The sequence below is a fragment of the Nycticebus coucang genome, chromosome X (genome assembly GCF_027406575.1).
Source record: "Nycticebus coucang isolate mNycCou1 chromosome X, mNycCou1.pri, whole genome shotgun sequence".
Lineage (NCBI taxonomy): Eukaryota > Metazoa > Chordata > Mammalia > Primates > Lorisidae > Nycticebus > Nycticebus coucang.
Window position 1 is genome coordinate 161,178,194 of NC_069804.1, and position 18,618 is coordinate 161,196,811.

Genomic DNA, 18,618 nt, shown 5'->3' on the forward strand with positions numbered 1-18,618 from the left:
TGATCCTTTTGCCTCAGCCTACCGAGTAGCTGGGACTACAGGTGCCCATCACAAGGCCTGGCTATTTTTAGAGACGAGGTCTGGCTATGGGCCCAGGCTGGTCTTGAGCCTTTACACTCAGGCAATCCACCCCCCTCGGCCTCCCAGAGTGCAGGGATTATAGGTGTGAGCCACCAGGCCAGCCCCAAACCTTTTGAAAACTGGTGCTTTATAAGGCCAGGCCATTAAACAAAGGGCCATGGGCATTAAATATTTTTAAAACAACGACACTCTTGGAACACCCCTAATACTAGAACATAACTACTGTGGTTTTTTTTTTTGTTTGTTTTTTTGTAGAGACAGAGTCTCACTGTACCACCCTCGGGTAGAGTGCAGTGGCGTCACACGGCTCACAGCAACCTCTAACTCTTGGACTTACGCGATTCTCTTGCCTCAGCCTCCCAAACAGCTGGGACCACAGGCGCCCGCCACAACACCCGGCTATTTTTTGTTGTAGTTTGGCCGGGGCTGGGTTTGAACCCGCCACCCTCGGCATATGGGGCCGGCGCCCTACTCACTGAGCCACAGGCGCCGCCCAGAACATAACTACTGTGAATCTATTGACACATCACTCTTTCACAAGTAGCTGACTACCTTTTAAACGTTTCTACTGCAAAGCCCATTCCTAAGAACATCTAGAACAGTGGTTCTCAACCTTCCTAATGCTGCGAACCTTTCATACAGTCCAAAGGGGCTGCAACCCACAGGTTGAGAACTGCTGATCTAGAAGCTTTCCTTGTTGTTGCTACCTACTGCATGTGAGTTGCTTCACAAGCCTTGACTGAGAAAACCCTCTCTGAAGGTCACCCAGGCATCTAGAAAGGGAGAGACTGCAAATCCATTCAACAGAGGCTGACCTGCTTTTGGCTTTTCCATTCCAGCAGTCATCCTCATTGCCATTTCCTGCAGCCATCCTCTCATCATTGCAAACATTGCTCGGAAGAGAGGACCAGAATTTCTTGGCCTGTTTTAGTTTCTCCTTGACATCAGTAACCTAATTAAGAAAAGAAAAAAAAAGCTCTGTACAACAATACAAAACTACCTGCAGATGGATTTTCTTTTTTAATTTTTTTTTTTTTTGAGACAGCTGGGTAGAGTGCCGTGGCATCTAAGCTCATAGCAACCTCAAACTCTTAGGCTCAAGAGATCCTCTTGCCTCTGCCTCTCAACTAGGTAGGACCACAGGCATTGGCCACAGTGCCTGGCTAGTTTTTTCAATTTTTAGTAGAGACTGGTCTCAAACTCCTGAGCTCAGGTGATCCACCTGCCTTGGCTTCCCAAAGTGCTAGGATGACAGGAGTGAGCCACCACACTCAACCATTTCTAAAGTATCTCCAAATTGTCAACTTTACTTGGGAGAGAAAGATGCAGATCTAACTTATACTCAGAAGTACAGAACCACCCAAATGAATTCCTAGTTGACGTGCAAGCTGGGAAGGAGTTGGCTAGACCCACCAGCTGCTCTCCCTCATCATTGTAACTGCAATGATAATAGCCTCTCCTCCCCAGGCTCTCGTAGTCAGAACCAAGCGTGCGTACCACCCATGCTGTGAGACACGCCTTCTATTGCTCTCCCTCCTGTGTCCCCTCCCATACTGTATTAGTGCCATCCCACCTTCTCATAGCGTGTTGCTGTGCATGAAGCGACTTCAGTCTGTACCTTTTATTCTTCTCTCATCCTAGCGTTTACTATGTACCACCTGACGTTAATAAGCCTGGAATGTCTGCTTCTCTCTCACTGCCTCCTTATTGAGGCCTTTTGGGACTAAGGACCTGCCTTATTCTTCCGAGCCTCCCTGGGCCTAGAATTAGATGCTCCGTAAATACATAGTGAAACTAAAGGGAGGGTTTGACACAAGACTTTTCACGTTCCATCTCTTTGACTAGGTAGAAACTTTCTGAGCTAGAAAATAAGAGAGGCAGATTTACTGATACCCACATACAATTTGCCTGAGAAGTAACTCCTGTAAAACTCAAATTTGTAAGCTTTCTGATGAAAAATTCATTCTGAGCAAATGTTTTCAGTTCTTTGTCATTAAACATGGCCATTCCTGCCAAAGTGCTCACCAGTCGGTCCAAACTAGTGCCAGCCGCTGTGGTTGGGCGTTCCTCGGGGTGATGTGGTCTGAAGCGAGCACTGAAGGTACTTTCCGAGATGGAACGAGAAATTCGTCCCGCTGGGATGGGCTTGGGGGGTCCACATCCCTGGAAAACCTGCGTTGGAGTAAGCGAGCTCATATTAGGGAAGTCACATCACAAACCAGAGGGGCCCTCCAACTCTCCTTCTAGGACCCGCCCTTTGTTACCTTCTGAGATACTTGCACGCTGTTATCCTGCATGTTCATGATAGCATCAGAAATCTTCACATCGATGGGGTCCATGACCGATTCAATGTTGAAGGGCCCCTCCAGCCTCTCTGCCACCATCAGCATAGCATCTAATATGAGGTTTGGAGAAGAACAACACAGCATAAAAAGTAAATCATTACTCTGGCCTTGGGAATGGATCATTATTTTACTGCTGTTGTTTCCCGTGTGGGGAGAAAACATGCATCATCATTAACTCATGTTTTTGTATCTAGTTCCATTACACCAAATGACAAGTAGTCATCATGTAGCACCAACTCTCTAAAGTGTGAACTGGCCAGATGACTGCTTTGCTCTACAGCAAGGAAATACCACCAGGAATCTTCTGTTATATTGACTATTCATTCCTTCAACGTGTCAATGGCTGTCTCTATCCGGCTCAGAGCCAGCTCTCAGCCAAATCCAAGGCTGGACGTAGAATAACGTGGCGGTTCTTCCAAAGACTTCTCTAAGATCTGTGTGTTTTAGTTTCCATTTACAAGAGTTAAAAACGCAAATCAGGCTTGGTGCCTGTAGGGCACCAGCCACATATACCAGGGCTGGCGGGTGCAAACCCAACCCTGCCGAACAATGACAACTACAGCCAAAAAATAGCTGGGTGTTGTGGCGGGCACCTGTAGTCCCAGCTACTTGGGAGGCTGAGGCAAGAGAATCACTTAAGCCCAAGAGTTTGAGGTTGCTGTGAGCTGTGATGCCACAGCACTCTACCAAGGGTGACATAGGGAGACTCTGGCTCAAAAAAACAAAGAAGAAAAAAAAAGAAAAGCAAATCAGCTGAAAACTTGGCATACCAACTCTTTTCTTTCATTTTTTTTTAAAACCTCTTAGATCCTTGAAGTTGGAAAAAGCAAATTAAAGTGTTCCTAGGAATTCTAATGACTTTTCATATAATGAAACTAAATAATGCCATTGTTGTATTAAGCTAAGCGTCTCATTGCAAATATAAAGGTTTCAATTTATTTTAAAGTAAAGCATATGCCTTCTTTTTTTCTTTGGAGTGAAAACACAACACAAAACACAATACAAAAAATTCACATGCTCACAGGATATATCTTTACTGATTAGCCTTCAAGTCACTCTTAGATTTGGAGGAATCTAGCATTTTCCAGTAAGCACTGAATCCCTTCAACAAACCATGTGTATGTGTTTTCTTGCCATACATGTTTGTTGTGATTGTAAAGTTTAATATTTTTACCTAACACCTATTGTAAAAAATTAGAAGATCTTGGAAACAACATCCCCAAATAACAAAAAGGAGGCTTGTTATTCCCAAGTGACAAGTAGTGAACTTTTAAACCTGTTTGTTCCCATTTGTTTTGTAGTGCTTCATGAATGTCAAGCAAATAAGTTAGGCCCACATCATCTACTGCCTTCAGGTAATCTAAGGATAGCTACTAGGAAGAAGGGTTGGTTTCCACCAGATTGTGTGTCCTTCCCGAAGAACTCGCTGAGCTTCTACCTAAGGAAGAATAGTCCTAAGCTTATCAATGGAACCAATCGGGTCACCTTCAACCTAGAACAACCATTACCCAAGATTTTAATGCATGGGATCATGTCTCTAAAACTATAATTCTGATGTCACAAGCCACAAATAGATTGCTGTGAAATGCAATTTTTTAAAAGGTAATTTAAACACCAATAAAGTGACACTCCTAACCTCTAAGTAAAGGCTGATGGCATGAATATACCATTGTTCCAGAGGAGAGAATAAAATGCTTCTGAGGCGTGAGCAAAAGGAGACTTTTGTAAGTGGGGCACAACTTAAATGTGTTCATCATTGTCAAACCATCAGGGCTGCCATGTAGAGAAAAGAACATTCCTTCGTAAGTTGAGATTGAATCATTTGCTCCAAATAAAAATGTTACAAAGAGACAAGACAACATCCAATATGCAGAGGTTCAAACAGCAACAACAAACACACAGTTGGTACCTACTTACTCCCTAATGGAGAGGAAAGGCCAGATCACTAATGTGTTTGTGAGAGACTGAAAAGAACCTAAACCCCGATTCTTCTGGCTTTTTGGCATCTTTGTGAATTGCCGAGCCGGCTAGCCACACACCAGGGCCTGGGAATGGAGAGGGAAGCCGGGCCTTTGTCAGGGCTGGTGCCATGGCATTGTCTGTCACAAGGCTGAAGAATGCGACTGAAGAGCATTGTGCCTGCCAAAGATGCCTGTCACCCCTGGGGAAGTCATGATTGGCTATCGATTTGCTCTTCCGTAGCAGCAGCCAACCCTGGTGAGAAGCTTCAGGAGAAATCCAAAGATGGTTTGGTGTTCTGGTTTTCTTCTGGTTGATATGAGCCACGGGTCTCTTGTTTGTGGGATATCTGGCTGGCTCCTGCCTCCTGCCAGGAACTGGCTGGCGTCCCCGTCAGCAATCCCCACACTAAATGCCCAGTGGCAGCAGCATGTGACATTAATAGGGTTGGCTGGGAGTCAAAGGAGTGTTAACACTGCTACAGTATGAGACAGAGAACAAGTTGCACCTGGGCATAATTTACGCTTATCTAGAAACTGACTTTTTTCGTGGTGGGGGTATGGGGTATTTGGTTTATTTTTTGAACTAAAGGTTCCATATAACCAGCCACTTATAAAACCAAGTTCTAAGGTGCTTTAACTATTTACATCCATCCTGATAAAGGGTGACAAGCCTTCAACGTGTACTGAAGGGTGACATTTCATGACGATACCCATTTGCAGTTAAGAGAGGAAAGGGAGGGCGTGGCAACAAGATGGCAGATTGGGAAGCCCATCCTTGGTCTCTTAAAGGGTCTAGTCCAACTGCATGATTCCAGTGCTTGGGATACTGGCATTAAGTTGTCCGCTCTACCTCTCCCCATGGCCACAAAGCATCCCCTTCTCACTAGGGAATGTGATTCCTTTTGAATTGTGAAGCTGATAATCAGAAACCTACATCTTATGCCTCACGACCTTACTCAAGAACAAAAGGTAGTTTCCTGACTTAACCGTAAGATCTGGTTTAAAGAGGGGGGAAAGCCCTCGACCATTCATTAACTGCAGTCACTTGAAGGGGAAAGAAAAATTCCTTGCAAAGAGAGGGGAAAAAAGAATTTACAGTAGAGGTATGTAAATTGGGACTGAATCCCACAACCACGGAACAGATTAATTAAACCCTTGTGAAAAATTCATGAAAAAGTGCTGAAGATTAACAATGGCTATTACTCTTGGCCTTTTTATACCTGCTTATTAGAAATAAAGATTAGTATACCCATTAAAAATGAAGTTCAGATACAAGTATATATCTTGTCCCTCCCAAAGCTTTTACAGTCACTGGAGAAAATCGATTTAGAAATCTTATCAATTTTCACTTGGGTTTAATTTTGTTTCTTCAAAGATAACAAATGCAATTTTTAAAATACACAATAGCCACAGCAACTATAGCCCTCCTTGTTTTAAAGTAAATGATTATAAACATTAGTGAATTGCAAACCTGGCATTTCAGTGTGAGGATGAGGGTGAGATTAAAAAGAAAGAGAGAGAAAGAAAAAATAAAACAGCAAGTTTACATCTAGAAATGCCACGGGCTTGTACTTCCTTGAGAAATATTTTTTGAAGCAAGTTTCCCCCATGGCTTCATTCCGGGCACGATGGGCCATTTGCGCCTGTGTTCCCTTGCTGGTCTGATGCCTACCCTTTCATGGGAGTCTGCTTTTCTCTGTGTAGGTTTTTTCAGGTCTTTTAGCTTTGAGCTATTTAGGCTACAATTGTGCCGAAGTGCTTAATATTCACATCTTTTTTTTTTTTTCCTGTGTCAGTGTTCTCAGAATCTGTTGGAGCCAATTTATTGATGCACTTTCAAACAGAGTTAATATGGTAATTAGCTCTCAAGCAGACTAAAAAGCATTTCCCAACCCCACACCCCCCCCCAAAAAAAACAAGCCAGCAAATTGCACACATGTTCCCATGATGTGGACAAGTGAAAAGTAGGTGCTTACAAAGACACTCAAATTTTGTAATTATGCAAATGTTATTGGGACAGGAAAAAAATGTGACTTTGTTTTTGAGTGGTTAGTATATGTGTGCGGTCCCATTCACATTTAGCATTAGGAGGTTCAACACTGGTCACTATTGTTTTGAGAAGAATATTTGCACCAGATAGGCATCAAAGTAGCTGATGACTGGACATTAAATTACCTTTAATTTGTCTGTCTTCCAAATCAACATTAACCCTCTCGGAAACTGGCCACTTCACTAATGTGGCTGTCTGGGTCCCAGTAATGGTCTCCTAGGTGGAAGATGTATGCAGTACTTAGCTCTAACTTTGACTAGGGAAAAAGTCCTCTCCTTTTCAGCAGAGCAGTCTACTATTGCTAAATCCTCTATGGAAACAGAACTCCTAGAGGCCAAGGTGGAAGGATCACTTGAGTCCAGGAGTTAGACCAGCCTGGGTAATAGCAAGACTGTTTATCTTAAAAAAAAAAAATAGAAAAATTATTTGGGCATGGTGGTACATGCTTGAGGTCCCACCTACTTGGGAGGGAGGCTGAGGCAGGAAGATTGCTTGAGTCTAAGAGTTTAAGGTTACTTACTGTGAGCTATGATGCTATAGCACTCTAGCCCAGGCATAGAGTGAGACTCGGATGATTTAATTAAAAAAAAAAAAAAAAAGCAAAAAGCCCAAGTCTTTTTTTTTTAAAGAGACGGAGTCTCACTTTGTCACTCTCAGTAGAGTGCTGTGCCATTACAGCTCACAGCAACCTCCAGCTCTTGGGCTTAGGTGATTCCCTTGCCTCAGCCTCCCAAGTAGCTGTGACTACAGGTGCCTGCCACAACGTCCGGCTAGCCCCCAAGTCCTTACAATGATTTTTCACCTGATCCAAATAGTATATGGGGTATCTTACCAGTTTGTAGGGGATTTGGTTGCAGTATAACTGATTTAACATTTTAGTAACTCCTTTCACAGCTCCATGAGGGCTATACATTTACATGGATACAAGCCTATGATCATAACCACAACTGACTTCTAGAAGAACTACGAAAAAGGCACTTTCTTGTTATTAAAATTTGGTAGTCACTTGTTTCTAATGTCTTTAGAAATGCTACCATTAGTTTAAGGGAACATCAGTTTGTAGCGATTTCTTTTTACTATGCTCAGATTCCAGCAAACACTAAATAACTAAAACTAAAATGAACATAAATTTCATAGCTGCCAATTACAACATTCCTTGTGAAGTAGAGCTATCTTCAGCACCACAAATACATTCATTGATTGCTCACCTATGAAATTATTCCACTCAAAATCGAGATCCCCTTGGTTGGCCAAACAGCCTCTCATGATGTTGGAGCAGTAGTTGTAACACGGCTTCACAGTCACCAGACCCTGGCAATGGGAGCAGTAGATCATCTTCAACAGGGCGTGGGTACACTGGGCTGTTGGATTTATCTAATGTGTGACAAGGAAAAAAATCAAACAGTAATTGTGGAGCTGATGAAGACAGAAATCACAAGTCTATCAGGTTGACATTGAAGCCTTGGCCCTGAACTTAATTTAAGAATGAGTTGTGTGAGGGATCACAAGTAGCGAGCCTGGCCTGCTTCTTCTTTTTTTTTTTTTTTGTAGAGACAGAGTTTCACTGTACCGCCCTCGGTAGAGTGCCGTGGCCTCACACGGCTCACGGCAACCTCCAACTCCTGGGCTTAGGCAATTCTCCTGCCTCAGCCTCCCGAGTAGCTGGGACAACAGGCGCCCGCCACAACGCCCGGCTATTTTTTTTTTTTGTTGTCGTTTGGCCGGGGCTGGGTTTGAACCCGCCACCCTCGGCATATGGGGCCGGCGCCCTACTCACTGAGCCACAGGCGCCGCCCCGTGGCCTGCCTCTTGAAGAGGTGAACTGGGTCAAGAGTAGATGTGTACTGGGAAGGAGGAGACAGAGATGGAGGCGGAGGTGAACATCTCATGCCCTTCAACGACCAAGGTATATCTATCCCCCACCCCATACACGTCAGACTTCCACTACCCCATTCCCTCCAGTGTGTCTCTCTTCCACACTTACTCAATTATTAATTATTAATACTTCAAAGTCCTTTCACAAATAACTTTCCAGGGTGAGGCGTGAGACACAGGCACGGAGGCCACCCTCATCTGCCCGCCATCCGTTCTCTGTGACCGTGTCTGACATTGCTGTTGTCTTTGTCAGACTAGAACACAAGCACATCTTCCTCTCAAACACACTCACTGCCTTTTGAACCTTAACTGCCACATCAAAGATTAGAAGGGTACGCAGTGTGGTACTCTGTTCTGTACCGAAAGCTGTGCAGAAGAAAAGATTAATGTATTCCATAGGGCAGAGTATGAGTATCTTTAAACAAGGCTTGGGAAAGGTAAAGCATGGAATGATTAGGGAACGCTTGATGGAAGAGGTGGCTTTCACTTAGGTTTTGAAGAAAGGGACTGGATGCAAGTGACCAAATAAAGGGAGAGCATCCCAAGTAGCGACAATGAAGTGAACAAAAGCTATAACAGAGTGTACTGGGCATGTTATGGCAGCTCAGAATGGGCTTGAGGAATTGTGGGATACTAAGACTGGCTGCAGGAGCTGTATGTGGGGCCAGAATTTAGAGGGGCTTGCACACCAGGCAGAAACTGAGACCCAGTGAGGCAGGACACAGAGAGCTACTAGAAGTTCCTGGGGAAGGGAAGCAGCGAGGATGGAAGCAGGGCTGGCTATCCTCTACAGAGAAACTGGACTTGGTCTTTTCTTTCTAGTTCTAAAAGATGGGCACAGAAGCACTGATTCCATCTTATGACTCATTTCCATCAGGCTTAGAAAGGAGGTGGGGCATAGTGGCTTACACCTGTAATCCTAGCACTCTGGGAGGGCAGGGTGGGTGGAGTGCCTGAGCTCAGAAGTTCGATACCAGCCAGACCTTGTCTCCAAAAAAAAAAAAATAGCCAGGCCTTGTGGCGGGTGCCTGTAGTCCCAGCTACTTGGGAGGCCAAGGCAAGAGAATCGCTTGAGCCCAAGAGTTTGAGGTTGCTGTGAGCTGTGATGCCACAGCACTCTCCTGAGGGTGACAGAGTGAGACTCTGTTTCAACAAAAAAAAGACTTAAGAAAGGATCATGCTAGCCAGTTAGCTAAAGTTCCTGTCTTCTCATTCTCTCTGTCCTCCCCTCTTGTTTTGGAGTCAATATCAGAGGATCAGTGCTCTCCTCTCTATCAGTACCATCCAGTTCTGCAAACACAAGAGTTGTGGAAGCAGACACCATGGCAGGGAAAAGATGCCGGGATTGGGGCAACCCACAGTGCATGTCACCTGCTCTCAAGTGTTACTTTGGAAACCACTTATCGACAGTGCTCTTAGGAATAGAGGATTAGTACCGTCAGGAGAAAAACTGCCCCCTGTCAAGCTCCTATCTAGGAGTACCCCCCAATGGTAATTGTACACACTAAAGTCAACATTACCTACAAAGAATTAGGATTTTTCCCCACTTTTAAACAGTTTCAAGTGTTTTCGTAGGCTCTGAATTAGTCCTTTTGCCTATGTATTAATGTACGGTAAAATCTTGGCTAACTCTGGAACAGTGATTTTCAACTGGTGTTCCCTGGCACACTGGTATGCCCTGAAACCTTTTAAAGATCATGAATTAAATTATCTTTGAAAGAAGTTCAAAGCACAGTAAGTATATTCTATTTTTTACTCTCTTTTTTTTGATGAATATAATTTAAGTGTGCTGTGGAAGTTTATAGGTTCAAGATAAAAAAGGTTGAAAACCAGCTAGGCACAGTGGCTCACGCTGGGAGGCTGAGGCATTGTGGGTTGCTTGAACTCAGGAGTTCAAGACCAACCTGAGCAAGAGCAAGACCCTGTCTCTACTAAAAATAGAAAAACTGAGGCAAGAGGATCACTTGAGCCCAAGAGATAGAGGTTGGTGTGAACTACGATGATGCCAAGGCACTCTACCCAGAGTGACAGCGTGAGGCTGTCTCTTAAAAAAAAAAAATGTTGGGAAGCACTGCCCTAGAGGAATGGTCCTTCTGAACAGCTAGGTTTTCTGGATACCTTCAAGTCAGATTATTAGGACTTTAATACTTGTCCACTTGGCATTTCATCTATGAACAAACAGGACTGGAAGGGAGAGGTGGCCCAAGAATCAGATGGTAACAGAAGACTTAGAATTCGAAGAGATCACTGGGGGCCGCTCTCATACTTAAGAGATAAAAAAACTGAAAACTGAAGCCAAAGACATCAAGTGACTTGCTGACAGTCACCTCGTGACATCTGATTCTACTACTGCACCATATCAAACATTTGTGACAAAACCATTTCCTAGATGTATCACGTTTCCTTGCTTTTTAAAGCAGATGATAGCAAACTCTAAACTTAGGCATCTGCTATTTTATTCTTTATTTTTAGGTGGGTTCCATACCGATGAGACTGCTAAAGGGCTGGATTGTAGAGAGCTAAGGAGTTCCGTAGTGACTGTGAAAAATAATAGAACAGCACTTGGCACTTGTTGAATATTTTGCTTAAAAGGAGACAATGCCCCAGTAGTAAGAAATATAGAAAAGCTAAAATGTCAACAAATAGTTATTGAGCACCTACTATGTGCCGAAGTTTATTCTGGCATGTATTTGGGTTTAGGTAGCAAGGCAAGTAAGAATTTCTATGTTAGAATAAGAAACTTGTTCTATAAAACACAAAGAAATTCCAAGGTGGCATAGGCTGTTAGGAAATGAGCAAAACTTGTAAACCCAAGATAGTTATATTCAAAACAATTTTTTTTGAGACATAGTCTCACTTTGTGCCCTGGGTAGAGTGCAGTGGCATCATAGCTCACAGCAGCCTCAAACTCTTGGGCTAAAATGATCCTCTTGCCTTAGCCTTTGGAGTAGCTGGGACTACAGGCACCCCCAACAATGCCCGACTAGTTTTTCTATTTTTAGCAGAGACGGGTCTCGCTCTTGCTCAGACTGGTCTTGAATTCCCGAGCTCAAGGGATCCTCCCACCTTGGCCTCCCATAGTGCTAGAATCACAAGCACGAGCCACCACGCCCCACTTAAAAAAAAAAGTTTTTCCAAGAAGTCCTTTCTCATTGTTTTTTAAAATGAGTCTAGGAAGTGGTTTGTTGTATTCTTAGTTCAAATGCAAGTCAAATCATTTATGTACCAGAACTTATAGTACCCTCCCCTAAAACAGGCTAATGGAAGATTAAGTTTTAAAAGGAGACCACAGTAGAGTTTTATTAAAGAAAAATTATGAAGCTGGGTTTGGTGGAGTTTATCCATTTCATTCTTTGGCTAAGTAAGGTTCATGCTCTGCACACGATTTGCTGGGTAACTAAGTGATCACAAAGAACTCGGCTAGAACATGCTATGGAAACACTAAATAATACCAAAAATGAAAAGAGATAAGGAAGTTATGTAAGAAAACTGGGATGAGAAAGGACATATGAAATACCAAAGTTACAGGAAATCTGTCTTTCATCTCACAGCCATTAATCAAACAACCAGGCAGTATTTTACATGAAGGGAATTCAGAACCTGAAAAGCACATCTCTCAGAGTGGGATAAGGCTCTACTAGAGAAGGGAAAGGTTTTAAAAACTGTCATGAGACCTAAAGAAATAGGAGTCTCCTGAAACACCTCATCCCCCCAAATTAGCTTTTTATGTTGGAAGCTAATTTAGAAAGCAGTTGTTCTACCTGGAGAAGTATCTCCCTAGACACTTGGAGGAGATGACATATTGTTTAATAAAGCAATAATGACTTACTGGGCCTTGAACAGTTCTATCCTCTTGCCTCAGCCTCCTAAGTAGCTGGGACTATAGGCACCTGCCACCATGCTCAGCTAGTTTTTTTTATTTTTAGTAGAGATGGAGTCTTGGCTCTTGCTAAGGCTGGTCTCGAACTCCTAAGCTCAGGTGATCCACCTGCCTGGGCCTTCCACAGTGCTAGGATTGCAGGCCTGATCCACCGTACTCATTTCATTTTTACCTCATTAAGACTCTTTTAAAAAGTACTCATCCCTGCCTTCTTCAGGATACACATTTATCATGGATTGGCATGCCATTTCTGCTATAAAAAGCCTTTGCAGAAAAGTCGTCTTTCCCGAGAAGACTCTTTTAATATAGAGCGAGACTTTCTACCAAATAACCTGCATTTTCCAAACACCACATTAAAAGCTACTGCAAGCAGACTGAAAAAAGAAAGACGCTGAAGCAGAACTCTTCGGGCAGCCTGGATTTCATTTCAGTAATTCAGACTGAGCCTTAAGCCACATTACACAGTGATGGCAGTCAACAGGCTGCGCTGAAGTTAGAAACACATTTTCTTTCAGTTCATTCCAGCTCCTAACATATGTTCATTGGAGTAATTTTTTATATAACCAATAGTACCAAACAAACAGGAAAGGTCTAGATTTTATCTACTTCTTGGTAATATAAGTACCCAATAAAAATAATAGAACTATATCCCAAAATTGTGGTAACAGAAAGAGATAAGGAATCCTCACTTGCCATGGACTGTGATGAGTTTGTTCAATACTTTCCTAACTAGTTTTGAATTCAATTCATGAACACTGAGAAAGGAGGTTGAGAAGTTTCTATTTCTCTTATAACAGAAGTTTAAGAGTATAAAAATATATAAACTAGGATTTATTCAGGAATATTTGTGGACATGTTGCAGATAAAAAGAAGCAAGCTCCATAAATACTTAAAAGTATGCTTTTGCTTTTTCTTTTCTTTTTTCAGTCTCACTCTGGTCACCCTTGGTACACTAAGCTCACGGCAGCCTCAAACTCTTGGGCTCAAGTGAGCCTCTCGTCTCAACCTCTTGAATAGCTGGGACTACAGGCACCTGCCATCACGCCTATCTAGTTTTTCTATTTTTGCTCAGGCTAGTCTTGAACTCCTGAGCTCAGGCAATCTACCTGCATTGGCCTCCAAGAGACCTAGGACTACAGATGTTACCTACCACGCCTGGCCTCACTTGTCTTTTTTTAATGATTAGACTTAGTTATGACCTGTAAGTCAAAGCATCATTGTATTAACCACCCTCAAAAGGGCTCTGTTTTTGTTTTCAGAGTATGTAATTTCAATTTATTCAGCCATTGACACCTGCTACACTCATACTGTCCCCACCCCTACCATAGCTTGAGTCACTCCCACCTTATTTATAATTCTAGTCTTAAGACTGTTAGTGAAAAAGAATATTATGAGGCAGCGCCTGTGGCTTAGCGAGTAGGGTGCTGGCACCATATACCGAGGGGGATGGGTTCGAACCAGGGCCCGGCCAAACTACAACAAAAAATAGCCAGGGTTATGGTGGGCGCCTGTAGTCACAGCTACTTGGGAGGCTGAGGCAAGAGAATCCCCTAAGCCCAGGAGTTGAAGGTTGCTGTGAGCTGTGACGCCATGGCACTCTACCCAGGGAGACAAAGTGAGACCCTGTCTCTGAAAAAAAAAAGAATATTATGGGTTGAATAAATGTCTATTCTTTGCTTAAAAGCTTTGTGGATGGGCGGCGCCTGTGGCTCAAGGAGTAGGGCGCCGGTCCCATATGCCGGAGGTGGCGGGTTCAAACCCAGCCCCGGCCAAAAATCACAAAAAAAAAAAAAAAGCTTTGTGGATTGTTGTTTTTAAATGTTTATAGTTTGCTCAGTGGTTAGCATACCAGACCTGCACACTAGGGGCAGCAAGTTTAAGCCTCATCTTGGCCTGATAAATAAACAAGCAAAAAACAGGATCGGAGCCTGTGGCTCAAGTGGCTAAGGTGCCAGCCACACACACCTGAGCTGGCAGGTTCGAATCCAGCCCAGGCCCTCTAAACAACAATGACGGCTGCAACCAAAAAATAGCCGGGTGTTGTGGCGGGCGCCTGTAGTCCCAGCTACTTGGGAGGTGGAGGCAGGAGAATTGCTTGAGCCCAAGAGTTGGAGGTTGTTGTGAGCTGTGATGGCACAGCACTCTACCCAGGGTGACAGCTCTGTCACCCTCAAAAAACAAAAAACATATACATGTTTATAGTGACTTTGGGAAATGTCAAAATAACTTGTTTAGTATTCTTGTAGGTGTCACTGTACTATGAATAGACAGAAATCAACAGGGAGCAATGGAAACTGTTTTCAAGGCAGAACAGTCATTTAGACATTGCAATGGCGAGGTACTGATTTCAAATTATAGCCCCTATAGTTTGGGGTGGGGTGCAGACATAGATCCATTCTGTCAGTGTTAATTGAAACCATGAAAATGCAACTCTCTTTGGCATAGGAGCTATTAATTTTCATGGTGCATGTAACCACTTGTGCATTTCTGAAAGTCCACAACAGACATCATCCTTCCAGGCAAAACAGCTGTTATAAGCAGGTAAACAAGAAATGTATCATGAACCATGACAAGTAGAGATGGAATAAGTAATACAAAGATATGTAGCACAGGCAATTCTTGAACCATCTGTTACTCATTAAGGGGGCTTTTGTGAAGTTTGAATTGTAAAGCTCAATGGAGTGAGCTGAAACCACTGCATGTATGGTCCCAGAAAAACTGAAAGCAAGGCAAGTATACATCAACTAAGAAGTGCCTTTCTCTTGAAGCAAGTTAAGCTTTCTGGTGCTAATGGCCTTTCCAAAGCTTAGAGCAGTAATTTTCAAACTGTGTGCCTAAAAAGTTTTTAAAGATAATTAATTAGATTATTTTTGAAAGAAGTTCAAAGCACAGTAAGCATATTCTTTTCTTTCTTTCTTTTTTTTTTTTTTGGAGACAGAGTTTCACTTTGTCACCCTCGGTAGAGTCTTGTGGCATCATAGCTCACAGCAATCTCAAACTCTTGGGCTCAAGTGATACTCTTGCCTCAGCCTCCCGGGTGGCTAGAATTACAGGTGCCTGCCACAATGCCCAGCTATTTTTAGAGACAGGGTCCTGAGCATAAGCAATCCAATCACCTCAGCCTCCCAGAGTGGTAGGATTCTATGCCCAGCCTTTACATAATAAGTGTTTAAGTGTGCTACAGAAGTGTAACTATAGGTTTAAGTATGCTGTGAGATAGAAAAGGTTGAAAAACACTGGCTTAGTGATAATCCAATCATTGCTCAACTTACAACTACAACCTTTTAGCTGCAAAAGTAAACTGCAGGGCATCCACTCCTGAAGAGCAACATCTCTGATTTAAGCACGCAACCAGTCTCCAAGACCAAGATGCTTTCGTGTTTGGCTTTAAAGACCTCTTTGTAGATGAAGTGGGTGAGGTGGCACTCTTCAGTTAGGAAATACATGGCCACTCTGAAAGGTCTTTCTTTTTTTAGACCCATGTCAATGAACTTTATTGGACACCCAAAGAAGGAATGTTCATTTCTTGCGTTGTTCTAGCTCCACCTGCAAACTATTTTTGGGCAGGAGTTAGGAGAGGTGGGGACCCACATATATAAAAAAGTATTATCTGGGTACTCAAACTGGTAGAGAATCTTCTTTTTTTTTTTTTTTTTTTGAGACAGAGCCTCAAGCTGTCACCCTGGGTAGAGTGCCATGGCATCTTAGCTCACAGAAACCTTCAATTCCTGGGCTTAAGCGATTCTCTTGCCTCAGCCTCCCAAGTAGCTGGGACTACAGGCGCTCGCCACAACGCCCGGCTATTTTTTTTGGTTACAGCCGTCATTGTTGTTTGGCAGGCCCCAGGCTGGATTCGAACCCGCCAGCTCAGGTGTATGTGGCTGGCGCCTTAGCCGCTTGAGCCACAGGCGCCGAGTCGAGAATCTTCTTATATTTATAAATTACTGGAACAGATTTTTTAACATGTTCAATTTGATGGCTTGGCATCTGTAGCTCAGTGGTGAGGGCGCCAGCCCGGGCCTGCCAAACAACAATGACAACTACAACCAAAAAATAGCCAGGCATTGTGGCAGGCACCTGTAGTCTCAGCTACTTGGAAGGCTGAGGCAAGAAAATTGCTTAAGCCCAAGAGTTTGAGGTTACTGTGAGCTATGACACCACGGCACTCTACCCAGGGCAACAGCTTGAGACACTGTCTCAAAAAAACAAACAAAAAAAAACTTGTTCAATTTAAAATGCGTTTTTTTTTGAGACAGTTTCACTTTGTCACCCTTGGTTAAGTGCCATGGCCTCATAGCTCACAGAAACCTCCAACTCTTGGGCTCAAGCAATTCTCTCGCCTCAGCCTCCAAGTAGGTGCAGGCACCTGCCACAATGCCTGGAGATCAGGTCTTGCTCTTGCTCAAACCCACAAGCTCAGGCAATCCACCGCCTTGGCCTCCCGGCATCCTAGGATTACAGGTGTGAGCCACCACAACCAGTTTGAAGTGCTTTTAATAGCCAGATCATTTTCTGTCTTTCCTATATCACTGTGTTTAAATTTTTAAAATTATTTATTTATTTTTGAGACAGAGCCTTAAGTTGTCGCCCTCAGTAGAGTGCTGTGGCATGACAGCTCACAGCAACCTCCAACTCCTGGGCTTAAACGATTCTCTTGCCTCTGCCTCCCAAGTAGGTGGGACTATAGGCACCCACCACAATGCCCAGCTATTTTTGGTTGTAGTTGTCATTGTTTGGCTGGCCTGGGCTGGATTCAAACCCGCCAGCTCTGGTGTATGTGGCTGGCACCTTAGCCGATTGAGCTACAGGCGCCTTAGCCATGTCTAAATTTTTTTAACTGGTAGTCATTCTCCAAAAATCAACATAATAAATATTTTATCAAATATGCAATACAGAAACATTCCATAGATAATAGATTTTTTTTTTTTTTGTAGAGACAGAGTCTCACTGTACTGCCCTCGGGTAGAGTGCCGTGGCGTCACACAGCTCACAGCAACCTCTAACTCTTGGGCTTACGCGATTCTCTTGCCTCAGCCTCCCGAGCAGCTGGGACTACAGGCACCCGCCACAATGCCCGGCTATTTTTTTGTTGCAGTTTGGCCGGGGTTGGGTTTGAACCCACCACCCTTGGCATATGGGGCCGACGCCCTACTCGCTGAGCCACAGGCGCCGCCCAGATAATAGATTTTTACATAATTCTTGTTTGGGCATCTTTAGAAACTGATTTGATGCCAATGTGTCATATTATTATGTAAGTCAGATAACATAACTTAAAGGGTTTATTTTAAATCAGTCTTTAAATCAACAGTGAAGCAAAACCATGATTTAAAAAGTTTTCAGTTATAAACATAATACTTAAAGTCTCCATAAAACTTCATTTTCATGTTCTGGGAAGCCAAGGTGGGTGGTTCACTTGAGTTCACGAGTTCAAGATCAGCCTGAGCAAGAGTGAGGCCCCATCTCTAAAGAAAAAGCTGGGTGTTATGGTGGTTGCCTATAGTCCCAGCTACTCAGGAAGCAAGAGGATCTCATGAGCCCAAGAGGTTGTGTTTGCTATGAGCTGTGACACTGCGGCACTCTACTGGGGGCAAGAAAATGAGACTATCTCAAAAAAACCCAAAAAGAAACAACCAAACTTTATTTTCAAGTAAACAACTGGTAAGGAATGTTTATTCTATGTATGTTAAGCCATATAGCTTGTATTGATTATATTCCCATAAAACTATGCAAATACCTCTTGGGCAGACATGAGAATACAACATACGAGGTCTGACAATTAAGTTCTCAAACTTGCCACCATGCACTTACAATGGCAGCACTGTTCAAACAACTCAGTAAGGTTTTATAACCTTGGTATATCAGTGTCTCACAGTTGTGTTTGTATTGATGTGCAGGGTGTCTTGCTGAGTGGTGTTCATTATTGTTGTTACATGTTTTTGTGTGTCATCACAAGAATCTTAGAGCTTGAATTAGACCAATTTTTTGTTAAACCTGGCAAGAGTAGAAGTAAAATCGGGGCCATGTTAGTCCAACTTTATGGGGATAATGCCCCGGAGAAAATGGCAGTGTACAAATGGATTAAACGTTTTTCTGAAGAGAGAGAAATCACTGCTGATGAAGAGAGGTCAGGGTGGCCAGTAACAAACATTGCAAAAATTCATTGAATTGGGCGGCGCCTGTGGCTCAGCGGGTAGGGCGCCGGTCCCATATGCTGGAGGTGGCGGGTTCAAACCCAGCCCCAGCCAAAAAAAAAAAATTCATTGAATTGTGTATTAAAATTGTCAGCTGACTGTGAGAAGCATAGCAGACCAAGTAAACATTAATAAATAGGAGAAAGTGAGACTGTCTAAAAAAAAAAAAAAAGAAAAAAACTTTAAAGTTCTATTTAGAAAGTAAGTTTCTCAAAGAACTTAACAATACTAAGGT

At 43.2% G+C, this 18,618-nt stretch overlaps 1 protein-coding gene across 1 annotated transcript in view; it reads right to left on the reverse strand.

The window, feature by feature from the left end:
- GPC4 (glypican 4) overlaps positions 1–18,618 on the reverse strand; it is a 127,685-nt gene that overhangs the window by 2,737 nt on the left and 106,330 nt on the right. The window contains exons 5-8 of the mRNA XM_053580482.1: positions 7,646–7,811; positions 2,346–2,476; positions 2,107–2,253; positions 897–1,033 (exon numbers count right to left, since the gene is read on the reverse strand). Of these exons, the coding sequence (XP_053436457.1) occupies positions 897–1,033; positions 2,107–2,253; positions 2,346–2,476; positions 7,646–7,811 (581 nt within the window). The remainder of the gene's footprint in view (positions 1–896; positions 1,034–2,106; positions 2,254–2,345; positions 2,477–7,645; positions 7,812–18,618) is intronic.